Source organism: Rhipicephalus sanguineus, chromosome 3, assembly GCF_013339695.2.
Source record: "Rhipicephalus sanguineus isolate Rsan-2018 chromosome 3, BIME_Rsan_1.4, whole genome shotgun sequence".
NCBI lineage: Eukaryota > Metazoa > Arthropoda > Arachnida > Ixodida > Ixodidae > Rhipicephalus > Rhipicephalus sanguineus.
In genome coordinates, this window is record NC_051178.1 from 182,844,575 (window position 1) to 182,871,968 (window position 27,394).

Consider the following 27,394-nt stretch of genomic DNA (forward strand, 5'->3'; position numbering starts at 1 on the left):
CTTTTCTCCAAACGGGCACGCAGAATAATTTTAACTGATGGGTTGAGCCAGAAGCAAACATATATTGTAACCACACCACGGCGTCTTTGATTTTATATCTAAAGTGTCAAGCAAAGTTTCTTTAGGGAATTAAAGAGAACATTTCACTCGTCTTATTCTATCCTTTGAGGCTTTGTAAGGCTGCACTCTGTTAGCCCACATTAGCCTGTTTTCATTATGCATGTTTGATGCAAAATGGAGGGCTCCTGTCGAACACCGCCGTCTCTCCCCATGTGCAGGTGTATCCTCGGCGAGCTGTTCACGCGCAAGCCAGTGTTCCAGGCCAACCAGGAAATGGCACAGCTAGAGGCAATCAGCCGAGTGTGTGGCACACCCTGCCCAGCCGTCTGGCCACGAGTCATACAGCTTCCCCACTGGGCCACTTTCCGGCCCAAGAAGCAGCACCGGCGGCGGCTACGTGAAGAGTTTGCCTTCCTGCCGCCTCCGGCTCTTGATCTGCTGGACCAGATGCTCGAGCTGGACCCCGAGCGTCGTATTACAGCCGAGGCAGCCCTTCGCTCCCCATGGCTTGCCCAAGTGCGCCCCGAGCGCATGGCCCCTCCTGAGTGAGTCCTAACACTTCCTCGAGTCTTCTCGACCTGACATGGTTGCTTCAAGCTGTACTGACTCACTTTAATCCACTGTGGTAGCGTAGCAGCTATGGTGGTGTTGTGGCCATTCGGTACAACTGCAAAAATTCGATTTCTGGCCACAGAAGCCACATTTCATTGGGAGTGAAATGCAATGACACCCATTTACTTTGGTGCAGGTTCATGTTAAATGGGCCCTGCAGCACTTTTTCAGCACAGTCAGAAAACGCTACCGATCGGTAGTCGAGGCTCCTGAGAACACGGGAGCCAAACATTATAGTGCAGCACACGGCCTACAATTTACAATTAATTTTCAAAGTCAGCTAGAAATCGTTCCTTCTTCTTTCTACAAATGATGCCATATACCCAAATGACTGCACCATACATCCAAATTCATGGCCATTGGCTGATTTGAGCATCGCGAGGTGCAAAGTTACCGAGGCTGCCACGTGTCCGCGCTCACAATCACACTGGAAGTAAGCCGCACGTTTGAGGTTTTAAAAAAGAAAAAGTCCTCGAGGTCATGACGCGCGCGTTACGTAACTTCTTTCCTCCGTGCCATCCCTTTCTACTTAGCTTCCAGTGCGCTCGTCGGGACGAGAGAAGAGAGAAAGCAATTACAGTGTATGACAAATCTCTCTAACTCCGCTCGTACTTGACGGATTCTAAAAATTTTTGCGGCAGTCAATTTGAGAGGCAACAAACTCCTTTAATGAAGCCATTCGATGGTTTCTTGGAAAAGTGTGGCAGGGCCCATTTAAAGAACATTGGGTGGTCAAACTTAATCCAGAGTACCCCACCATGGCATTCCTCATAATCGTATCGTGCTTCTGGCACGCAAAATGCCAACATTTCTTTTTTTTTTTTTTATCGAATATTCGCACGTATGTGAAAATTTATGGAAGCTTGCACAGCAGTGGCCAACCTAAAAACAGCAAGGAAACACTTCACAATGCACTATGGTCATCCAAATACATGGCAGTAGCAGAAAAGCCGGTGCACTTTCATTAAGTCTTTTTGGTCTGCCATATTAGGGGTGCACATTAGTTTCTGAAAAGGTCCATCTAATTTCACAACTAAAAAATTTTTCTTCTGCAGGTGCCAATGAAAAAACCTTTTTCTTATGAATTTTGCCATCTAGTTTCTACTGGCTTTAAGGTCACTTGTTCATAAGCCTTGATCGCAGTTCAGGGACTTTCAGAAGCTTGGCCGTAATTACCAAGCTTGTCTCCGAAGTACAGCTATCTTTGTATTGGATCTGACCTTTCTAAAAGCAGCCTGTTGCCATTGCAACAAGCATGATTTTCATTTTGTATCTGATTGTAACTCTCCGACACTTTTCGGTCCAGTTTCCTTGGAAATATGGTGCACATCATAATCTGGTGAATACGATAATTTTCTAAAGAAGTTGAAATGATTCATGTTCAGGCAAATGAAACCTTTGTTTGTCAACACTGTAGTGAAACGTATGGTAGTCGCCAGCATCACTACCACTACAAGCGCAAACACTGAGATTTCTTTTGCTGGTACCTTTCCTTGTCGGTTGTAGGACAGAACAGGTGATGTTCCGTCCAACTGTGTTCCATCCAACTTTGTGCAGCCTCCCGCACTGGCAAGACTGCCATGAGATGTGGTCCAAGCGTCGCAGGCGACAGCTTCGGCTAGAACAGGACATGGCAGCCACGTCGTCAGGCCCTCTGCCTTCGACAGGCTTGCCCATGAACTTGGGAGGGGGTGGCAACAGTGTGCATTCGGCTCCAAGCACTCAGGACATCTCTCGAGACGATGGTCCGCCACTTAGTGGACGGCCCTGTGTGCTCGATGGTGAGTGGTGTTCGCTTCTGGCCTCCTTTCCTTGTTATAGATACATTGGAATGCATGCGCCAAATTTTCAATGGATGTCTTTTGGTGGCATGTTGCACAGAATTTTAAATTCCATTTGAAGTAGAATAGATTGTCCTCCAGCGTTAAAGGGCACCGTCCCAACTTGCTGGATAGTATATTCTTGGAGTCTTAGACCTATTACACTATGCGTGGATAAATAAAATAGATCAATATATCAATGCGTTTCTACACTTTGTTCCTTTCTTGTTTACTCTCCTAAATCGATAAAAAGACAACGAACAAGGCACTGCATTTTTTGCGATAGCCCATTTTGCAGAAATTCTGGTGTTGGCGTCGTTGGTTGTGAGCGAAAATTCACCGTTGTTCATGAGTGACAGATGCAAATAAATAAAAAACTTCAGTTCGAGTGAGAATCGAACCCAGACCTTCTGCGTGGCAAGAAGCCGTTCGCCACAGAACCACGCCTATGCTTGGAACTGCTTCAGAAAAAAAACGTATACAAATGTCCAATTAATGACGCGCCAGGCGTCAAGACATGTGAATTGCACAACAAGTGAGGGGTTTAAAGGCCCACCCATTACAAAGTGATCAGACTTATTTAATCATCAACAGCAGCAAAAGCATCAAAAAAGTTAGCAGCTGCGTAGGTTCGCGTGTTGCCTTACGGACGTGTAGTGGGCTCTTTGCTGATTCACAAAAGGAAGAATTATGGCGTAGTGGGCAGTTCGCAACTGTACTTGCAGTAGCAGTGATGTGATAGCGGCGCCAATTGCGCCAGACTGCTACAAAAGACCAGTCCTGCTATACCCTGCTACATTTTCACTATTCTACGCCATAGCAATGCCAAAGATGGTGTTTTCATATTTTGAAAATGAAAGCAGTGGCGACCGTGAACAACCACTTGAGTGTTGCACATGCACGCCCTCGTTTTCGTCGAAGACGCGAGTCGCCGCTTTCAGAATCGGAAAGATGTTTCCATCCTTCCTCCCCGTTCAGAATCTAACTACAGTAGAACCCCGCTGATACGTTTTTGAAGGGACCGTAGGAAATAAACGTAAGAGACGGGAAACGTAAGAGCCGAAAAACAGGAAAAACGGCAAAATATTTAGTGGTACAGAATTTTATTTCAATTCTTACGAGCAGCACGAAAATTGGCGCGCTCAGCCGCGATCTAGTCGATGGATAGAAACGCGGAGCTTAGGACGGCCTCATCCACAGAAATGTAATCAACGTATGTGATTTTTTTAACACCAACAGCTGTAGGCATGAAAGAACTAAGCACACGGAAATCACGACCTGCGCGGCGAGTCCGACCGCGAACCGCACGCACGACCATGCGAGCTCCAACCAGCTCGAACTCCTCCCGTTCTCCGACAAATAACGATGATGATGAGTCTACGCCAACGCGATGGCAGAAGTGAATGCCAATCTCGAAGGCCTTGCTTTCGCAAGCAATTACGTCATACACGCCATGTTTGTGCAATACAAATCTCAAAGGCTATGCTTTTGTCAATAGTAATTGCCAATCTCGAAGGCCTTGCTTTCGCGAGCAGTTACGTCATAGACGCCATCTTTGCAATTTGAATCTCGAAGGCCATGCTTTTGTTTGCATCAATTGAAAGATTCTGTTGCTTGCGCCTCTCATGCGGCTAATATTACGGTCAAACGAGGCCAAGCTGCGTGAAAATGCACCATGGCCGCTCTCTTTGGTAGTCACTCGGTCGGCTCCGAGCGCACTTCGCGACGTATCATACGGGAACGGTCCGACAGTTGCGACGTAACAGCGGGGTTCCCAATACATTGTATCCTATGGGAGCTATGCCGGGACCGGCGGAAAACGACGTAACAGCCGGGAAAACGCAGCAATGAGGAACGTAACAGCGGGGTTCCACTGTACTGCAAAACTTTTCGTGGACTCTGCATCAAACCGCACATTTGCGGCCACTGCTGATGAGACGGTTACATGGTTAGGACTCGTTAGGCCTAGCCTATGGGTTTGCAACTTGGCATGTCGTCCCGGGAAGCTAATTGGGATGCATGTACATGGAGTTTTACAGGAGGATAAACTGAAATAAGAAAAGACTCCATTATAGCTGGTCCTGCACTATAAGTGGTTACATCATAAGTGGTCCGAGCTGTACGTCCATGGAATGTTATGGAATGCTGTTTAGTTCTGCCTTATTTAGCTGTTTAACTTATTACAGATTCAGTTTTCCCACTCTATAATGAGCCTTTAGCGGCTCCAAAAGCCTTTTTTCCTGCCCCAAAATGCGCTTTTGGCTGCTCCAAAATATGCTTCAACCGATCACATCATTGCAGTAAACATAGTAGAATAGTTTGAAATAGGTAGTGTTACGCGTACAGATGTTTCTTTCCTTGTAGCATGGTTGAGGTGTTTACTGAGAAGCATAGAGGCTACCGAATGAAAAGGCGATGCGAACGGGGCCTGATTACGCTATTGCCAGTGGTGCAACAGCTGCACCAATTGCGCCAATTTGATACAATTCCTTGTTTTTGCACCAAGCTAAGCTAAAAACCATGAAATTTGTTGAAATTGTGCTACACTGCGCCAAAATGCCCGACTAACCGCAACTGTTTCTCAGTTGCACGAATTTAGCAAGAAATGGAGGCTGCGTTGGCCACCTGCACTTCGGGCATCATCATCCAATCCAATCCAAACAATGCAGACCCTAACCATAACCCTAACCCCACCAGAAAAGGGAAAAAATACAGTGGTTCTAAAATTGCCTGGCCTTCTATTGCGTGCAGAGCTCTAAAGCCACTTTCGCTGTGATACACTACTGTCTTGCGCAAAAGCGAACTGAAACTTAGAAGGGGCTATTAGGGGGGGGGGGGGTAGAAGCTGTCACAAGACACAACACAGTTGGTTCCTTGATTACTCACGCGTGCACGCGCCGTATAATTAGTACTGATATGATCGCTGATGTCTGAAAAAAATTACCGGCAATCATTCAGAGCTGTGTATGGCATTTCTGCGGCCCTGATAAACAATGTTTAAAAAATGTACGGCTGTTTTCTTTTTTTTTACCACCCTCACTCGCTCCTGCTTTACGAATTTTCCAAATTTCGAGGCCGCCAGGTTGACAGGTCCACATTATCATTTGCAGCACCTCTCAAATGATTTGACAGGCGCTGCAAGTGCCAGTCTGGACTTCGTCATTGTTTGCACTGTGGGGCAATAAAAGCAGTGTGTTCAGCACACTGCTTTTATTTAAATAAGTGCTCACGTGCACTGTGCACGAGTTAGCTGATGTTGAAAGGTTTACAGATATTTTTTTCTTTTCTAAAAGTAAGCTTTCTTTGTTATACTGCTTCAAATTTGGGATTTTGTGCTAGAAACTATTTTTCTTCTTTTTTTTTTTTTTTTTTTTTTCGTGACCTGCTTCAAAGTTGGATTTTCATGCTTCAAAAGCAACATTTTGCTGCTCCAAAAATTGCTCCGAATCCCATTTTGGCTGTTGCACCCCTGTATTGTGTTCAACTCTTGCAGCAAATCTCAAGCATCCTCCTCTTTTTGTTTTTTTTTTTCAACCGACAAAAATTTCTAAATTCAAGGGACTGCACTATCTCGGGTCGCCCTCATATCTCAGGTCATGCAAAAAAAAAAAAGACGAAAGAAAACTGTACTCGCAACTACGTTCCACAATGGAAATCTATTTTGCATGAAAACTTGTAAAAATTGGGGCCTGTGAAAATAAAATTTTTGATAATCGATTTAATACTCAGCTTCTTCTTTCTTTTTTTAATTCAATTTGGAATTCGCTTTCAAAGTTGCTATTCGGTATTCGCACACCCCTACTATTTACTCTATTGTAATGCGAGGGGTGATTTTTCAGTCACGAAAAAAAAAAAGATCAAACTGCAAATGTGACGCAAGCTCTGATGGGAGGAAACACACATCTATTTATGAGATATCAGAGCCAAAAAGTGCACTTTTTGAGCAGCGAAGTGCCTCACTTTTCTTTGACAGAGGTTGAATGTCAGGCAAAATTCTCCTTGTCATTGGCCCCTTCCAAGAGGATATCATCAAGGGCTCCATTTAAAGTATCTTGCCCACTAGTTGCACCACCAAGCAAAGACCACATGTTTGCTACCCACCTCTTTGTAGCACAAAGCTCATAGCTTTGCATTAGACAGGTGGATGGCAATTTTCTCATCCAGTATTCTTCCTCCAGCTCACAAAATTTTGCAAAACTGATTTGCAGTGATGCTACCGCTGCGCCAATTGCGCCAGACTGCGCCAAAGTGCCCTGGCTGCTACAACCTGCTACATTTCCTCAAAATTTTGCGATTCTGCGCCAAGCCTGCGCCAAAGGGGTGTACTCCGACTTTCAGAAATGAAACTAACTACATGAGGTTCCCCATTGAGAGCGACATCGCGCTGTACGCGGACGTTCTCCATGAGAGTGATGAAAATGGAGACAAAATATCAATATGGTGTTGTCAAGCAGACGAAGGAACTGCATTTTGTGTGTTTTTTTTGTAATCAAAGAATCAACTGTAGGCAACATGGCGTAGCAGCAGTCAAGCGACATGCAGCCATGAAACGGCACATTGATGCTACCACTCGTCATTGAGACTCTTCAGGTGGGCTGCAGCGGCCGAAAACTATCCAGCCGACTTTGGAATTCGGCAGTCCATGGAACGTTTTGCAGTGTGACCGCATGACAAACGCAGAAACTCTGTTTGTGCTTGGCATGATTCTCAAGGGCATCCCATACTCGTGGGCCGACACAGCAACTGCCTTGTTTCCCAAGTTATTTGGAGATTCCGAAACAGCGAAGCAGTTTAGTTGTAAGCGGTTCAAGGCATCCTACATAGTTAGTGATGGCCTCGGGCCGTATTTCAAGAAACTTGTGCTTGACGAGCTGAACAAGCCGGATGTGGTTTTTTCTGTTAGCATTGACGAGACCCCTCTTCCTGAACAGAGGTGCCAACAACTTGATGTTGTAGTTAGGCATTTCTCCAACAAAATGCAGCGAGTTGTGGAACACCTACAGTCTTTCCGGCTGGGCTCTGCGACTTCGGAAATTTTGGCTAGTGAAGTGCGGAGAGCAATGAAGGACCTGCCGCAGAAAAATGTCATTTTTCGGATGGCCCTACGGATGGCCCTAATGCAGTGAAAAGCTTCAGAAAAAAGATGCAGGAAGCATACCCTGACATCATAGATGTAGGAGAGTGCTGCTTGCACAAAGTGCACAACTCATTTGCCCGCGGCTTGAGTGCCATTGGCTCGGATGTCGACGCTGCTGTGGTCGATGTTTATTACTTTTTAAGAATTCTTCGGCTCAGAATGAATTGTTGAAGGCAGAGCACCTGCTCCAAAAGCTAGTTTTGCTGCTCCAAAACGCAATTTTGCCTGCTCCAAAAGCTGCTCCAAAGTGGCCTAAGCCAGTAGCATCACTGGATTTGCCAAAACGCATGTGCATGCTATACAGTAAAAGCTCGTTAATTCGACACCCGTTAATTCGGAAATTCGGATAATTCGGACGGCTCTATTGGTCCCGGCCAAAGTGCATGTTAATCTATGGGACCAAACCTTCGTTAATTCGTCAGAATTGGGCTCCGCACCGCTTAATTCGGACAAATTCTGACGGCTGCCGCTACACAAATGTGTGGTAAAGCAGCGCTGGCACCACTGGGGCGAAACCGAAACTTGAGTGACATCGCCATCGTCATCAACTAGTGGGGACGATCGCAGCGTCACCGAACGTCGGCGTCTTCTTTCTTCGCACCACTCCGACGCCATTTTCCCTTGTGTTGTGTCGGCACCGTCTCTTCTTGCGGAGTTCTTGTTTTTTCCCGTTGTGACCGTGTTTACATGTGAGGCCCGAGCATGCGGCAGTAGCCGACGGTGGCATCGACGAGGTGTCAGCCGAGTCCACCGACGGTGACTGCCCGACCTTCGATGCTGTCCTTCCCACAGATATGACCCTTCAGGACTACATCGCGATTGATGATTGTGTCGCCACGACTGGTCTCCTGCCCGATCAAGAAATTATTAATGATGTCGCGACCTCATCGCACCTCACGGGAAGTCTCGGAGGCGCTTTTGATATTAGAGGGCGTTTGCCTGAGCACTTCCGACAGTTTGCGTGCTGTTGGCCATTTGTAAAAGTTAAGAAAAATTGTAATGTAAGCCAGAATCTGCGTGAAAACGCAGACGACCATTACAAAATACTTCAGCAAATAAAGGTATGCTTCTCCAACTTGATTTTAATGTTGTTTTTCCTGTTCATTCGTTAATTCGGCATTCGGTTAATTCGGACATTTTTTCCGGTCCCGTGAAATCCGAATTAACGAGCTTTTCCTGTAGTCCAATACATTGTAAGAAAAAGTATTTGTTTTCCAGTATGCCTATCACTTTCATTAGGAGAGAGAAAAAAAATTCCTGAACTTCAAATGGACTCAAGCTCGAGTGGCTTTTTTGCAGAGGGAAGGGCACGTGCATCACGGTACTGCGGAAGGAGCCTAATCTTTTCCTAGGTCAGGGGTTCTAAAACTTTCTGGCCTCGTGGAACCCCAAGGGCTTTTCCTGAGTGCCGCAGAACCCTTAAGTTTTTCTTTAGCACGAAGACAAATGAAGGGGGGGGGGGATGTGATAACGCCTCTCGGCGCATGCAACCACAGTATTAACACTGCCCGCATTGGGCCTGTTATCTTTAATATCAAAGGCAATCGCCAATGATGTAGAACTCCCAATAATACATAGACTTGCGATTCCACCCTAAACCCCCTGCCCCACCCTACCCCGCGAGTCGCATACGCTGGTACGAAGTGATGCCTCTCGTGCGTCAAAGCGCTCGTTGCACGTTTTGATTACAAAACCAACATAGTGCAGTGGTAAATCAGCGTGTATGAAAACTGTGCCACGTGAATGCAGACGCGTTATGGGCCATCCGAGGTGCCCTTTAATGTCATTCTAATTGGTTTTAACAGCCAATATTATCTTCCAGAATTACCGAATTGATTCCCGTGCGCCCTGGCACCGCGAATCCACAAATCGTGCCATGGTGCGTACTAGACGACGAGTCTTTAGGGCTGCTACCACGTGGACCTCTTGCTACCCACTGACACCCTATGTGCGGATGCGTGTGATGGCTTTGTTAATTGCAAAATGCAATGCAAGTTTTCTTGTCTAAGTAAATAAATTTTGTGCTAATGGAGGTAAAACAGGAGCGGGTTGCATTCGTTCTGGCTGTTCGTGGAACCCGAAGATGTCCTTCACAGAACCCAGTTTTAGATCCTTGAACATTTTTGAAACAGTGCAAACGACGTTGAGGACGAAGAGAAAGGAACCACAAACCACAGCGCTGACTCGCAACTGTATGTTTATTAAAAACATATGAAAGGAGAAAAGGAAGAAAACGATTACACACCCCTCACGCCCATATGACCTCATTTGAGCAAACAAAAATCCGCAAAAGAAACGGCAAACCAGCATTGAATCTCGAAACGGAAAAACATTCAGTTGCGAGTCAGCGCTGTGGTTTGTAGTTCCTTTCTCTTCGTCCTCGTCGTCGTTTGCACTGTTTCAAAAATGTTCAAGTATTGTCACCAACTAGCCCAGTTTTCAATCCCTCTACAGTTTTAGATCCCATGTTGTAGGTTGCAACTAGCTATGATTAGTTTTCTCTGCAATGCACAAAATCTGCCCCAATAGTAACGCGGCTCCGAATTGAATACGCACTTACTACATTTCATGGGTTGAAAAAACTATCTTCACAGATTGAAACTTCATTTACATATCAATTATCATCATTCTTAGCTGGCGCTTTAACACTGCGATGTACAATGTGCTGTCCTCCTGATGGTCAATAGCGCACTTGCCGTCTTGAATTTATCAAACGGCTCCTCAACAATAGCAAACAGCATGGTAACCTGTGTCTAACAAATGACTTTGCTAGTCCGTCCTGCAATGTGTCCAGTTCCCTAGAACACCGGGAACATCGATCACACACCCTGCAACTAAATCCAAAATGTCTGTCCAGAAAGTCCCCCTTGAATTTACTTAGCCTATGCTCCTTTAGAGTTTGCCATTTGAGCAGCTTGCGTCTTTTTGCCACGACACGCATCGCCTTGTCTTTTGTGTGGCACATACATTGGTGTTTGACACCTGTGTTTCCCTTTCTTCATTTTTTGTGGACCAGTGGTGAGTAGATTGGTTCACCCAATTTCCGTGGCATATACGTTTATGCTCGCTAACAAACAGGATGTCGTAGGTATATGCAGCTTCGCTGTAAAATTTTCTGTGATCCCTATGCTGTTCATACTGAACTTGAAGACGCTATGGTGGAATTTCCTAGCATCATTTCCAAGAGTGCCTATTCACGGGGGATCGTCAGTGGCATTGAAAAGAGGTTTTGTTTCTGTTTGGTGCCCTTCCTCTTTGTTTTTTGGCAAGAGCCAGCAATAGCTACAGGAATGCTGTGCGCATTAAACACCCAACCCTATGCCCGTTATGGGTGTTCCATTTGCTTTAGGCTATGCCGAGTGAGCTGGCTCACTTATTTGAGCATGCTTGAGATAGCTGTTTTCATATACCCAGTAATCTGGTCATTGCAGCAGGAACCAACCAGCAACTGGCGACAAACTGTGCAAACACACCAAACCTGCCAAAGTGTCTTCAGCAATGTTGTGATGTAGCACAGTACTTGAAGAAAATGACTGCAACGTGGCAAGCAGGTGCATGTTTTCTCTGCAGAGCAATAACTGTTGTTGACGCGCTGAGGCTGCACAACATTGCGCTGCAAGTTGTTCTGCGAATTGGCATTTTCCTGCTTCACCATGCAAGTCCGTATAGTCCGCGCCGCACTACCTGTGCAGATTGTCAGTGTGGACTGCAGTACACAGCACTCACTTGACAGACTGGCAGTGCAGACTGTCAGTGCAGACTGGTACTGTGGTGCGGACAATGCAGAGTGGCAGTACGGAGCATTCGCTTGACATACCCATGCATAGAAATTTCGATCCAAATAACTTTAGGAGACCACTGCAAATAGTTTATTTTGAAAGTCTGCTATAGTGGAACTTCAAAGCGAACCACAATCTCAATCCAACAACATAGGCTTCCCACCCATGCAACGCAGAGTCCTTGAACTCATTTTGTTGCAGAAATGCCCACGGGATTAGGCAGTGCACAATCATTGGCTACAGTTTCTATTCCTGGCAAAATGAATAATGCTAGAACAAAATTCAGTAGTGTGCAAATTGTTCAGTTGTACAAAAATGCAGTGTCCACGGTTGAAACTTTAGCACAAAGTATCAGCGTATCAGCAAGTATCAGCATATTTTCTTCTTTGGTAAAATTACTGCAAGGAGAAGGTTTTATGGCAACAGTGGTAGCAGAGTTGCACTTTGTGAGTATCTGTGATTTGTTTGCCAGAGCCATCAACTACAGCTTCAGAGCAAACCAGTAAATGTTCAGTGATAATATTGGCGGCAAGATATCAGCAGTGACGAGGCTGCTGACATGTGAGAGAATAGCCTTAGGGATCACTCCACCTCTGCTAACATCACACATCAATGTGCAGCTGCTGGGAAAATGTCTTCAGAGCGATCTCCCTATCTATGAGAACTGTGGCAGCCTGTAGATATCAAAAGATTTGCGGTGAATTGCCATGGTGCTAACATGGACAGCACCTTTACGCTTCCTTACCACACCAGCTTATAAGCCGGCAGGGCTGACAGCTCATGAACAACTGAGAAACCTAAAAGCGAAACCCGCTGACATGTCAATGGCTTTGCAATAGCAAAATGTTTTCCTCCCGAATCTTCCTCTGCGCTCCCGATGCCATTCCATGTTTACCTCCTCTGTGCTGTCTCAAGTTTTCCGATCCCATGCTCTGCGCTTCCACGCTCATAAAACCTTCTGCATCATTGCACCTGCAACAGCGAGAGGAAGAAAATTCCTCCTCCCATATATTAATCCCCCACACTATACAGTAAAACCTCGTTAATTCGAAGGCCTCGGGACCGAGAAAAATATCCCAATTAAGCGGGATTCCCAATTATCCGAAACAACGCGAAATCAAAGAAATCAGCCAGAAAACGTGATATACGGAAGTCACACCTTTATCGTGGCAAGTCCGCCTACTTGGAGAAAAATTCCTCCATGCGTGACTGACGCGTTCGGTAGTTCCCAGCACTGAAAGTGATATTTTCCAGCCTGTCAATGAGGCGCAGCATATCAGCCTCGCCGCCGTTGCACTCGACGAAGCTGCGCACAACACTCAAGGCATCGATGACATCCGCCAAAGGGGGTGCTCGGGAGGGCTCGTCATCGCTGTCAACATTAGAGGCCGAATCGGTCGATCTCGCAGCTATCTCGCTGTCGATGTCAGCGTAACACGTCTGCACTGTGCACTCGACTTTTGCGTACTCGGAGAATCCGATTGGAGTGCACTCCTCGTCCTCCACGGGCAAAGCCTCATATCGAGCGCAGAGAGTCTCCCCTTCTTCATCAAACGGGCAAGTGACAGCGGTGACAGCACACTCAGCGGAGGTTGCCTCTTCTTTCACAAACCCGGCGTGCTCAAAACACCGTCGAATAACGGTGGCCTCCACCTGCCTCCATGCGTGAACAATGAGGCAAATACCACCGAGGAGGTCAATGTTATACTCCTTTCCGTTGTCATAGCAAAGGAGCATTCACTTCAACAGATTGTAGCGATATATTTTCCTGGTATAGTGTATGACGCCCTGGTCCATCGGCTGCGATAGGAACGTCGTGTTCGGGTGTAGAAAGACCAGCCTGATTGCCTGCAGGTTCTGAATGTCACCGGGAGCTGGGCAATTATCGACGACGAACAAAACGCTGCGCCTTGCGGCCGCAAACTTGCGGTCAAGGTGCCGCACGTATTCTTCAAAGAGTGCAGCCGTCATCCAAGCTTTCTTGTTGTTTTTATAGATCAGGTCATCCTTGGATGTCAATCGTACATTTTTGAAACAACGAGGCTTTTCTGTCTTCCCAATAACAAGTAGTGGCAGCTTGTGCTCACCGCACATGCTTGCACCAAAGAAAACTGTGATTCTGTCTTTGTTCTGTTTCCGCCCCTTAATGTCTGCCTCCTTCAAAGTGAACGTCTTCGTAGTCAACATTTTGTAGAACAGAGCAGCTTCATCAAGGTTGTAAACATCTGCTGCTTCGTACTTGGCGAGTAGTGGAGCCAAGGTGTGCTGCTTCCAGCCGTCGACAACAGACTGATCCGCGCTGCCACTCTCGCCACAAACAGTCACGAATGTCAGGTTGTTGCGCTCCTTAAATCGGCAAAACCACCCATTGCTGCATTTAAACTCAGAATGTCCAAGTTGCAGCACCAGCTGGTTGGCCTTCTCACGCAATATGGTCCCATTGACAGGAGGGTGTGCTGCGTTGGCTTTCTGCAGCCAGTCGATCAGAGCTGCTTCAACGTCGGCGTACGTAGGCGGGCGTACTCGTGTACGCTTTGACGAGTGCGTCTTGCTGTAAGCATCAAGAATTTTCTCCTTATTCTTGATGATGTTGCACAGCGTTGACAGAGGCACGTGGTACTTTTCGGCGAGAGCCGTTTTCGATGCCGTCAACTTGCTGGCCTCTTCAATTAAGCACACCTTTTCGTGCAGGGACAAGCTCTTGTACTTCGGCATCTTCCTTCCAAGCACACCTCAATCAACCAATTCACAGGGAAGACACTCAAGCGGAGACAGGAGACAAACTGAGCAGTCGCACCGAATCGCACAATGCTCGCCAGCCGACATCCAAATGACACAAAGACTCCACAAAACATTCACTTCGCTAGAGTGGCTAACATCGCTGTTGAGAAGATGATGATCATGATTGCAACCGCACGCATCGCCGTCTGGCAATTGCTCAAACATGGCGTCTACGACGTATTTCCGGTAAAAAAAAAAAAAGCATGGCCTTCGAGATCCGTACATCAAAAAAAAAATTCGTATGTTTTAGTTACAGCCTCCGAGATTCGCAACACCCTTTGCATATCTCTGAAGTCGCGGCCAAGTGTGCCAATTAACCGGGAAGTGGCAGACTGGCCGCACCAATTATCCGGTTAAATTTACATGTAAAAATTTGGGACCGCGTAAATAATACAAATTATCCGGGATTCCCAATTAACTGAGTACAAATTACCGAGGTTTTACTGTATCATATTTTCCAAACCAATTCTCTGCACCCCCACTGGAATACCTGAAGGCATCATCTACCATGGTGTACTAGAATGGGGTAGTGTGTAGTCTTCACAGTAGACCAATAGGAGAAGGGTGGTTACTTTTGCGAAGACGCCACCAGAAGGGCACCACAATCAAACGGTGTGCTTGGCGCTCGAAATTTAAATCAGCAGTGCAAAACTTTCTGCAGTTATCGAGGAGAATGGTCGCATAACCCGAGTGAAACTAAAGATATTTGCTCGATTTAAACACTTCAACACATTTGATGCATTATTGCAATAAATACAGCTGCTTCTGCATTGTCTGTGCTTGCACAATTCCTATCGCGGAACAGCAACCTGGATCGTCTGCATGCTTACTGTTTTGATTGCAGAAGGCATAAAAAAGCACATCGCTATTCATTTCATGCATATGTACGCCTGCCTAGCTATCGCACTAGCTTGAAGTTACCGTATTTACTCGCATAATGATCGCACTTTTTTTTTTTTTTTAAATTCACGCAAATTTCGGGGTGCGATCATTACGCGGGGTAAATTTTCCGCGAAAGATTTTGAGCACCGAAAACGCAAACAAGTCGCGTATCGGAATTCTTACCATAGCTATCATGAACATAACCTAAAATAAAAGTAGAGTAAGGCTTATACCTTTGTAATAAACGCACACATTACGCAGGAACTACGTGCATTGCATATTGCCCTTTATTTTTTTCATTCACTGACCCCCTAACTTTCATTCAGAGTTTGAAGCGTCACTGGCGTCAGTGTCGTCGCCGCTCGATTCCCTGTCGCAACCGGCAGGAGGTTATCTGCCGTTCCGTCGAGCGCGTTAGTTTTGCTCTTGCCAGTTTTGGTTTCGCGGAAAGCCCGGCGCGTGCTGTTGGTAGCCATGAGCTTCTCACGCTGATTTTTCCAATACCTAATTCTGATTTCGTCGACGCCGAAATGCCTGCCGGCAGCGCGGTTGCCGTGCTCGAGCGCGTAATCAACCGCCTTCAGCTTAAACGCGGCAGTGAAACTCGCGTATCGCCCCATCGTGAACCGGCACTCAAACAAGCCCACGATCGAGGCGCATCTCGACAACGTTTCCTCTTGCTGTCATGAAACGTTTAAGAAAAGCCGCAGCGCCTCACATCGCTGCTTCGCAAGGAGAAGGGCTACGGGCTACCTCACATGACGATGTTGACATTGCAGCAAGCTACCACAAATGCAGGAAGCTACCACCAAAACATCAAAACGAACCGTCGATCAAAATTAACGACAAAATACGGCCGCTGCCTCGCTCTCCACGTGAGATGGGGCTGTAAAGAGGGTAGTCTATAACTTGCATTCCTTGAAGTACGCGCTGATTGGACGCATCAAGAGCAAATTGCAACCGAAACGAGGATCAGGGATGCTGCCATGTTGCCGGAAATCGTCACACTCACTTCCGGGCGACAAGCGATTTTTTCTGGTTTCCCCAAAACCTGCGACGCAACAAGCGACGGCGATGGATGGCCCTCCGCGACAGCAAATCCTCGTCTCCGTCGCTCGAAAATCGCGTGCATGCGGTTGGGCCTTAAAAAACAAACATGGCGGCTGGCGGAGCTAAGCGAACGCGTTTTTTCTCGTAAGTCATGGAGGTCGTCAGTGCGTCATGCGCGTCAAAACAGTTTCTTCCGTCGAAATAATGAATTATTTCGTTTAAATCGGTAAGTTTGCGGCAACAGCATAGCCATGTTTAAAGGACAGAAACAGAGATGGGCGCGTTCAGCTGCCACAGACGTAGAAACACATGGCGGGCATGTGGTGAAAACTACGGCATTTGTCTTTACTGCTATTCTAATACGGCACGCTTCCGCCAAGGGTGGGCAAAAATTAGGAATCTGTTTGGTGCGTGCAGTTCACTTGGTGAGTCTTGAGAAGAGTTATTTACGTAACGTTCGACAGATGGTAAACATGATGATCATCAGCTAGACTTGGCACACCACATATCGCTGCGGCAAGTTCGGGGGTGCGATCATTACGCGGGGGGAAAAAAATCGAATTTTGACGACAAAATTTAGGGGTGCGATCATTACGCGAGTGCAATCATTATGCGAGTAAATACGGTGTGCAACGAATCAAACGAGGAGGTCCGGAAGGATAAAGTTAACATCATGACCACCACTCACCTGCATGAGCCAGGAGAGTAGTCGCAAGGTTTTCAATAGAATATAACGCTCAGTGACGAATGCTGCTCCATTTCTTTAGACATTTTACTCCTCAAAGAAGCGCCAAACCACAGGAATGTAGCTAAATGTACTGTGATGTATTCGGGGTGTTGAATTTATCCTATGAGAAAAAGCCCTTAATTCCAATCAGTCCGCAAAGACTAGAATGCATCGGGCGTCCCAAACACTGTGTCTGCCATGCACACGAAAAAATTCGCTAACGCATCGTGAAAACAGAAGGGAACAATCAACGAGCTTCCCAGGTACACGCACGACGAGCGCGGCAACTACAACTACTGATCTTGGAGGCTCTGTACTCGGCTTACCATAAATTACTGCAGGGCGCGGCGACAGGTGGCGACACAGTAGTGCGGTGTGTTCTGGCACTGCTGGACATCATCACAAAAAGAGCCACGTTTTCAGCGTTAGACGACACACTACCCTATTCCAGTGCACCATACATCTACTAGCCTACCACATTAGTTGCCATGAAGAATATACTGAAATGAAAAAAATCCTTGGATTTTGAAATATAAATTCATAGTTCTGACATGTTAGCACGGCAGGAAAAATTATTCTGAAAAGTTCGTGAGATTTCAGGAGAGTCCGTTTATGTAGCATTTGTAGCAACAATGTTTTGCTGTACATTGGTATGCATGGTGTAAAGAGAAACTGTGCATTAGAATGAGACAGGGTGATAAATGGAGTGCTGCGGCATAGGCTAATGAGATCTGCAAGAGCAGCACCTTCCGTATTCCATCTCATGAGCACAGTTTTCCTGTCTACCTTAAAGGGACACTAAAGGCAAATAACAATTTATGTCAGAGTGAAAGCCCAATGTATGACAACTTCTAAAACGGCAATATTATCAACAGCAGTGCCCTACTTACCGAGAAATTAAGCTAAATGTATCTCATGATGAGCGCCACGAGTGGGACATTTTCGAAGTGATCCCGATGACGTAGGGAAGTCGGCCTACAATAAATCACTAGTAATCAAACTAGCAGCAGTAAAAAAAGAACATTCCGAGCATTAAAAGACGTAATAAAATGCTGTTTGTTCGTTTCCGCTTGATTCATGGAAAACAAAACCTCCGTGGCGTTGCCATGGGGAACGGCGCGCGTGGTTCAAACATGGTTCAAAGGTTCCGTTTTCGCCGAACTGTGCCTCGCCCGTCTCAGTGGTAGTTTCGGGATCGCGTACTGCCGTGCGTGTTTTGCGCGCTCGTGAAAGTCGCTCTGACAGAAAGTTCGACAAAATGCCGCATGCTTGTGATATTGCCGAATGCCCGAATGGTGCACAACGCCAGTGCTGCAGCAAGGAAACCGGTGTGTCTTTTCACTGGGTACCGCGGAATGAACCCTTACGCTCGAAGTGGCTTAGTGTCATGCCATTGCGCCAGTGTGCTAAACAGTCAAAACCTCTGCGTGTGTGCTCGCTGCACTTTCGTACTGAGGATTACGAGACCAACCGCAACTTGGTGACGGCTTTGAATGTGCCCATCTGAGCAAGTCTTTGCCGCAGCGCCGTTGTTGCTACTGTGGGTCCCGCTACTTCCGCTCGGCTGCTACTAGTGTCGGCGGCCGCGCAGTAAAAGCGGGCAACGTTGGGCACGGCAGCAGTGACGTATGAGAGTCATATTTTCAGGCGGGAGATTTGAAGCGCGCTAACGCGATGCGGACCACTAAAAACGTGATTTTATTTCAAAATAAGCACTTCCTTGGCACAAAAGCAGCACTACGAGGTTTCTGGACCGCTATTTCAACAATCAACGTCGACTTAATATTTGCCTTTAGTGTCCCTTTAAACACTAAGCGGAAAAAGCTGTGTAGTTCTAGTTCTGTGGATCTGTTAGTCATGGTGTTTCACATTTCCCTCAGTCTCAAAATGGCAGGTTGGGCTAGTTGGTGTGTATTCATTTTCTGAAGAAAAACCGGGCACAAAAAAATCATAGACAAGAAAGAGAGGGAAGACACACGGCCGTGTGTCTTCCCTCTCTTTCTTGTGTGCGCTTTTTTGTGCGCTGTTTTAAGTGCGTAGCACTTTCGGGACTTGGCTTGTCATCCATCTATAGATCTCACGTGGCATGATCATGCTCAAAATCAAGTGGTCAACACAGGCCTAAAGCAATGCTAGCAATGCTCAAAGCTGGGTTAAAATGGATGAACAAGGTCTAAAATAATATATAATTAACAGAAATAACCAAGAAGTAATTGCAATAAACTTAAAATTGTTAAAAACGCTTCGGAAACTCGCATCTGACACACAAGAGAGTGTGCCACCGCCTCGCCAAGCGCTCGATTGGTCCGCCCACCGGCGCTTCTCCAGCTCCTTTGTTGCAACATCTGAAAGGGGAAACGACCTGATGGAACTTGTGCAGACGACACGTATCTGAACTGCTGCAACAGGCAGGAAGTCAATAGAGTGCAGCAAAAAGTAGCACGCATGTCACACACTGAATTTGCGAATCTCCCTAACAAGATCCTGCTCGTTCCAGGGAAACCCTGCATGCTTAGCTCAAATATTGGCGTCATCGAAGGTTTGGTAAACCAAGCAGTGGGAACTCTATGAACGCCAATCACTGGGTGCCCGTGCTGCACACTTCCTCGGGTTTCATAGTAGTGGAGCAGCCTTTAGCACGGGATTTCGAACTACACCAATCGCTACACAAGTTCTTTTTCTTCAGAAAATGAATTCACTCAGTCTCTTTGTCGATGGCCTACTGATTCTTTGAGTGCATTTCAAGGTGTTTGTGATATGCGTCATACGTCCCTTCATGTCACTAACCTCTGTTTGTGCCTCTCTTTGTCGGCTACCTTCTAACGGCTGCCGGCCACTCCCCGTTTATGTGTTGCGCTGTCGCTGCTGCAGCTCTGTGCTTTCGCTCCTACCTCTGGTGCAGAACCTGAAAGTTGTAAGTCTGCTGACGGCTCTGACAGCAACCCGGCTGCATCCAGTGTGAACAGCCAGCAACTGCAGACCAACCTCAACACCATCACGGCTGCTTTCCAGAAGCATGAAACTCTCAGCATTGCCCAGCTAGCCAATTTGCTTAACATTAAGGTGAGCTTGTCACTTGGCACAGCCCGCTGATTTAGCCATAGAAATTCAACTGTCATAGTTCAGGCTGCCAGCCCTTTTGTCTCTGTAATTAGTCTCATCAGACCCACATCATGGAGCCCGATCCTTTAGGCCATATCACGGAAATTAATACCCTCACACATAGCACCTTGCTAAGGCACATATATCTTCCCCATCTTTGATTGCATGTGAGTGTGAAAGGCATTAATGATGCCACTATTCTGAATAAGGAGGACACAGGAATCGGGCCATGTCTTGCAAAATGTCCTCTGGTTGTTGCTGACATGCACAACTTGCTTGTAGCTACTGCAGCTAAACCAATGGCAGCCCTGCTACTGTGCAGGAACTTTGTGCAATGTTTGATAGTTTGTTTTACAACACATCACAGTGCATGTCTCGCACGTTGTTCTTGTGTTTGAAGTGCATTCTGTGGAGTGCTTGCTTGTACTGATAACCACGATCAATACAGTTTAGCCACATTGCCTCATAGAATCACTAGGTGCCAATTAGAGTGCCAACACTGAGTGAAGTTACATTGAAAATGTACCAGAAGCAAGCTCTATGTGGTTGCTGCTTTACTGCACCAGCTGTTGCTCTGTAGTTGCAAGTGTGCTTGACAGGCCCCCTCCAATCCATCCATGGAGCTTCTCTGTTCGACTAGTTCATCAGCACATTGTATCACACAATAGACTGCAGTGCATGTGTTTCGTGACATGGGAGTGTAACTTTCAAAGCACAGGAATGTCTAAAGAATAAAAACCTCGAAAAATTGTAGGAAATGAGCTGTCGTTCTTTTGTGGAATGCATTTATCGACTTCAGAGCTTCGATTGACATGCACGTTTTGCTGCTGGCAGCATTGCTTGCAGTCACCAACCAGTCATTTTTGAACTGAAGGGAAAGGACATCCATCCATAAGCAAGCACTGTTCACTACTGAGTTGCACTGAAGTGATCATTACATTCTGCATACGAAAGCATACAAAATAGATGCGCCATTTACAGCTTATGACGTTTTTACGGGAATTTATGAAGATCATCGTTAAGTTATTTGTGGTAAATGCGAGTGAAATTGGTTAGCATTACATATGATTACCTATAATTATTTGCACTTAAATTCATAGCCAGCAGTGCTGATATTGTGTAAATTCTTATAAGCCAGCCATGAGGAACCGGTTACCTCCATTTTTTAGAGTATATAAAGTGGGCAAATGGTGTGTGTGTATTTGTAGATTGCAGTCAAACCTCATTTATACTTACCTACTTTAAGCATACTAACCGTCATAACATAGTTGCAGCAAGTCCCCGACCGAGTCTCCTTGAGCCTAATGTATTCGCTAATTGCTTGACCCTTTGAGGGTAGAATTTTTTCGCCAAATGCAACACCCCATGCTCGATTCTTTTTTTATTGCTGATTTAAATTTTTCGGGTGAATCTATCTTGAAAAAAAAAACTAATTTTTTTAGGGTGACAATGAAGTTACAAAAAATCGTTTGTGTTATTACATACGCATGGTTTATTCATGAGTAACAAGAAAAGTCGTATAGGCTTAAAAAAAAGCCTATACGACTTTTTAGAAATGATGCGTTGTAATAAATTTAATTCACAGACGTACAAAAATAAGCACACTAGAGTATGTTGCTCAACTCTCGTGCAGCACACCAACCGACACGCACTTTCATATTGTAAGCAAACTGCGGAGGTAAGCACACTGAAGGGGAAAAAATGTGTGTGCGCGTCCAGAAAGCAAAACTAGTGAAAAACCTATAATAATCCTTTGTCTTATCGCCAACGAGACGGAATTGGCTTCTGCGCAAGTCACCTGCGCGGAAACGGGTGCAATCACGCCCCGGTGAGCAATAAACGAAAGAGTAACGCGCGATGACCCTTTGAAAGATTCGAAACCAGACAGCCATCAATTTTCCCAGCGCAAGAAGCCAGAACCGCCCGAAGGACGTAACCGAAACTAGCCGCCGGTGCACTGCTCTAGTAAAGCATTAAGAAAAGAAAAAAAAACTGAAAGACGGTGCAAGAAAAAAAATTCGACGTATTCCCGCAGTGTGGCAGCACATGCCAAGCAAAAGAAATCATCAAGAAAGGCACACTCTATAAACATACAAGTGATGGCGTGCATGCACAGCATTGACCAATTTGAAGGTGTTCACAGGGGACATACATGTACGTCTTTACCCTGCAAGGATTAAGCCATAGTGGCTTGTCCCGTGCATATCGGTTTTTGTGTACCACGATTACTTTTTGACGCAGAAACGTTAGCTGCACCCCTCATCTTGCCAACGTCACGGTGTGCTGCAAAAGGTCTTCAGCCTTTTCGGTAACTGCAGAGACCAATTGATCAATGATTCTGACTTTTGCGCAGTGCACCTTTTTCACAATGCTCCGGCGCATGCGCCCTTCCCGTAGCGGAAAAGTCGCGAAACGTCTCTTCATCTCGGAGGCTTTGCTTCTGGCAATACTGGTTGTCCCTGCTCCTGCCAAAACACTACCAAAACGGCAGAGGGCAGCACAGGAAAATCAGAGGTGGATTGTAACGACGCCTTTACGCGGCATCGGAAAAGAACGAAGGCGAGATTGCAGCCACTGGCAAACGCGTCAGTATGGCTTATGACGGACAACCTTGTCAAAGTAAGCGTCTTTAGCTATCAGCTTGGCTGCATGTGCAGCATCATACTATTCTAAGCATACTTCATGTTTTTAATAGGTGACAGCCTAAGCGTGCTGTGCTGCCCACACAGGGCAGCACAGCACGCTTTCATGAGCGTGGCGCAGGCACCAAGAAACCTCGTTGCACTGACACTTCCACATTTAACACCACGTGTATGGTACAGCAACCATAACGCTGTTGTAAACGTACTGCATGTTTTTATTAGGAGATGACGCAGACACACTTCACTTCCGTTCGCTGTCGCCTTCTCATGCAGAACCGCTAGAGCATTGGAGATGCATAGTGCACGTCACTTTCAGAAAGCTAGTCGTCGCCGCATTGATGCAACAAGGTACTCGCCGTACCTGTCCACAGTCTGGTGTGGAGTGGCACGAGAGACACGCTGCATGCAACTAGCCTGTTATGATCGGCCACACGTGGCTGTAGTGTGTTTCAATGAAACGGTGTCAGTTTTCACTCAGTTCAAGATAGCGGTATAGACATGCACATATGTATCACAGAAAGCTGATACATGTGTCCGTCCGCTCTGTGATAGCCTGTCACTGTGTGTTCCTCTGCAGTGGTCCTGAAAAGAACTGTCAGGCCAACAAACTGCAATGAAATTTATAGTAGTATTAAAGCATCACTTTCAACTAGTGTAGATTGAGGCCCTGTCATAGTTTCGAAAAGCTTCTTGGCATCACCACCGCGCGCACTTTCTCTGTGACTGTGTAAAGGTGATCATTGCGATAAAGGTTGGGATTGGTATCCATGGGTGCGATGTTCGACAGCCCACACTGAGATCTGACAAGAAGAGGAAACTGAAAGTGTGTCGGCATTTTCACCAAACACATGCGGTCCCTTGGGAGTCTGCCATGGCAGGAGGCTACTGCTTCTGATTTTGCACAATTTGCGCCTTGCTTGTTCATGTGGAATATTTGACCTGAAAACATGTAGCATGATGTAGTTTGGCAATCTATATTGGTGCCTAAAGATATTGTTATCTCGGAGCATATGAAATTGTAGAAAGTCAAGTGCAACTGTAGCATATAATTCTTTTCGTGCTCTGGATAGCAAGTATTGGCATCAGCAAATTATACGAAATGGGATCTTGCCAATGAGGTTTTGTTGTGCAAGTATTTTAGTTTCTCATTGTTCTTTGTTGTTCCTTTCTAACCTGGTTGGACACCCAACAAGCTAGTGATTATCATTATGTACACACCGGCTTTAATGCATGCCCAGTGTGCAGTGCTCATGGATTGAAATGTGACAATTTAGGGCTAATTAAGAAACATACTTTCATTACCAGCTCCTTGAACTCGCATCACGTCAGTGTAATTTCGACTCTGTGAACACTGGCCTCAGAGCCAACATTACCTCTAGCGGCTAGATTCATAGCGACGTGACGCAGTTATCTCAAGCAATCGTGCATACAGCTCGTGATACTAAAAGTTTTGATGTCGTGTTTCAATGGATGAGCACTGTACGTAACCTGACCATAAAGGTTCTTGAGGGCATCTTCTGTTGGTGATTGGCCAGGATGATGATCATTTTTCTGCCATCAGCAGAAGCACTTGCATGGCACCTACAATGCACAAAACACAGGTGTCGTCAAAGCAGAACAGCCTCGTCGAAGCGCATTTGTACCAACAGGGAAGGACATGCGCAGTTGTTGCACGTGGCCACTGTGTGTGGAGCTCCTTTTGGGATGCAAGATACTTTCAGAGAAGACTATTTTCTTGCCATTGGGCCTGAGTATTAGGGAATCTGGGCCCTTACGCAATCAAAAAGAATTTGAATGTGTTAAATTTAGAGGCAGCATGGTGCTTCTATGTGCACAGTTTTCCTTTGTGGCTAATAGCAGTTCCATTTTGTTTTTGTTTTTCACACTTTGCAGGTCGATGCCTCTACGAGGCAGCTTCTTGAAAACCTTAACATGCAGCTGCTGCTGGCGGCGGCTGCCAAGCAGGCCCAGAAGGTGCAGATGGCCAGTCACCAGAGCAGGCAGATGCAGCAACAGCAGCAGCAAGTGCCTCCACCCCTTCAGCAGCAACAAACAGTCTCATTGCAGCACACCCAGCCAGCAGCAGCACAGCAGCAGCCTCAGCAGCAGCAGCAGCAGCAGCCATCCCCGCCGCAGGCTCTCATCTCGTCCTCCAGGCCTCAAGTGGATATGTCAAAGGTTGACCCGATGGGTGGGAGCTTGGGGCATACCAATGAGGGAGGAGGTCGCCTGGCACACCCACCGCCAGCACCAGTGGTGTCGCCTCCACATCCATCATCCCGCAGGCCACCACCTCCCCACCTTGTGGAATCACCCACACAGGCCAAGTGGAGGGGCAACGAGCCAGGCCCACCTGCTGGTGCCTCAAGGCCACCCGTGCCACCGCAGTCGCTTCCACCTGCCTCTGGTGAGAGTACAAGTGCGCTGCCTCGCTTTCATGTGGAATCACCTGTGGAACAGCCTAGTATGTGTGCAGATGAAGGGCCTTCACGTGTGGTGCACCGCACATGAACAGAAAAATAAGACAAGAGTGGCTAGTTAGGCTGCCAGCACATAGTTGCACTTATTGGTGTTTGGTAAATGCAAGGATGAAAGGTTTGGCATGTTTCAGGGAGGTTGAGGAAACTTGATAAAAATTTGAAGGGGCACCAGTAATTCGTTTAAGCTTGTGTAATTGTGAAATGTTATGTCATGTCTTACAGAAGTGCAAACCACCGTGTGTTCAAGCTTAGCTAGCCTCAGGGCTGCATCGGCTGTCACCTTGCATCATCTAGTGCACACACATTCAGCCTGCAAAGGCACGAAGAGCTGCGCGGCAAGAAACAGAGTATTGCTCTCTCTAGGTAGTCAACAGTTTATTTGCGTCTGTCGGCTCCACAACACTGCACAAATGCCTGATCTCAGGGTGATGGGGGGAAATAAAGAGGTTTTTGCGCCTTAACTGAAATGACATGTAGAAAGAGTGCCGCTGGCATGTCGTGACAAGCAATGGCTCCACGCGACATGCTGCTAATATAGAAGTCCCTATAGCTATGATGCTTACTCTCATTAATGTCCGATGGACCTGCTCACAAGAGTTCGAGGAAATCTCCGATAAGTATTGCTTGCCGTAGTACGACCACGACTAGCACTAGGCACCACTTTTCTGCTTAACGTTCAAAAAAGCAGCCGGCACAAGGCATGCACACACCATAGGTGCAAGGCATCGTAAAATTGAGCATAGTGTAATCTCTATTAGTAAAGATGGATAAATAATTCAAGATCAGTCACTGCTACTACATAGTGAGCAGAAATCTCTTAGATATTAACTACAGAAACAGTAGCTGGAAAACAGCTAACATAAGTAGTGGAAGGTCTTTTTCTCATAGCAAGAGTTTTGATATATGTGATGCGGCTGAGTCCTAAGTGCCATTGGTATGTGGTCACAGACATCCGGAGTCAGACCACCAGCCCTGGTGCCTACCTGTATGACCGTGGGCTGTCGACTCTATCCCTCCACATGGATGACAGTCGTGGCGACCGTGCCCCTCCGGTGCTTCCCCGGCGTCTCGAGGGCTCCAGTGTGCACCGTGGAAGGCCACCGTCACCTCCCATGCCTGTGCTTGGCCGGGGGGCAGGAGACGCCTCTTCGTGCCATCGGAGAGGACCGCCCGACGACACTTCGCCACCCTTCGATTCTGTGGGTCTGTCTGGCATGAGCTCTGTCATTGCTCAACAACAGAGCTACACCACTTCGGGCGTCAAGGCTGCGTTGGCACAGCTGCTGGAAGCACAGGGCTTTCGCGTAAAGAAACCCAGCAGCCACTCAGGTATCCCCGCTTCTCCTCCCCCTCCCATTCCTTCTTCGTCACACCAGCGCCACCACCACCCCGATCAGGGCTTTGACCAACATGTGCGGGAAGAGGGAAGCGATGTTGGGTTTAGGGGGTCGAGGGGTTATGAGTTGTCAGAGTATGAGCGGCCCTATCACAGCGGGCTAGAGTCTCGTGGGGGCCGAGATTACTACATCTCGCCTCATGTTGATGCACGCGCTCCACTTTTGGGCTGCTCTCCACAGTCTGTGGGGCAGCAACATCGGCACAGCTTGCTGAGGACACCACCGTCTTCCAATGTGCCCGAGGTGTCGCCGCCGGAAGCGTACCCTTCCAGGATGGAAGCATCGTCCTACAGGGGAGGGCCACTCAGAGGAGCTCCACCGGCAGACTACCGAGGTGGCAGCCGCAGGCCACTCCGCTAAGGGCACGGATCTCAAGTTTCATGCTGTGATGAAGAGCTGTCAAGGTTTTAAGGCACAATCAGCAGGTTTAGATGCTTTCTTTTGTGGGCCTCCTCCCTGCACCTTGCATTCTCTCTTATGCATCCACTCCGAGAACTGTGCACACTGTGGTGCCAAAAGAGTGTGTTGCATGAGGTGGCCTCCTTTTCCTCTTTGAAGGCCACTGCCTAGCAAGAAGAATTTAGTGCTTAACCTTCCATTCCCTAGAACAGACCAGGGAAACTCGTAAGCTCTGCTGACCATTCTCCTCTCTTCCGCTTTTAAAATGTGAAGGTGTATATTTTCTTTTTCCCCACAGCCTGTCTGGTGTGCTAGTCTGGCACAACAGTTCTGGCCAAAGGGTGTTTGTATGTATCGATGGGGCCAGCCTTCCTGTTTACTTGGCCTAAGGATCACAGCTGGACTGCTTTGCATGTTGCTGCTGCTGCTTCCGCTGATGATGTTGAGGTTGACATCTGAGGGACTGCAAAGTGGCAGTTCCATATTCTTGGCATTCCCCTCGTGTTTATTTCTGAGTGCATTGTAC

General features: G+C 46.8%; 1 protein-coding gene across 1 annotated transcript; it reads left to right on the top strand.

The window, feature by feature from the left end:
* Positions 1–278: 278 nt before the first annotated feature.
* Positions 279–27,048, top strand: LOC119387795 (cyclin-dependent kinase 12; the record flags this gene model as incomplete). Its single annotated transcript, XM_037655308.2, is given in 5 exon segments — positions 279–605; positions 2,230–2,453; positions 19,751–19,911; positions 24,486–24,999; positions 26,021–27,048. Coding segments are annotated over 5 exon segments (1,980 nt in total). The 3' UTR covers positions 26,830–27,048.
* Between the last annotated feature and the right edge of the window lie 346 nt (positions 27,049–27,394).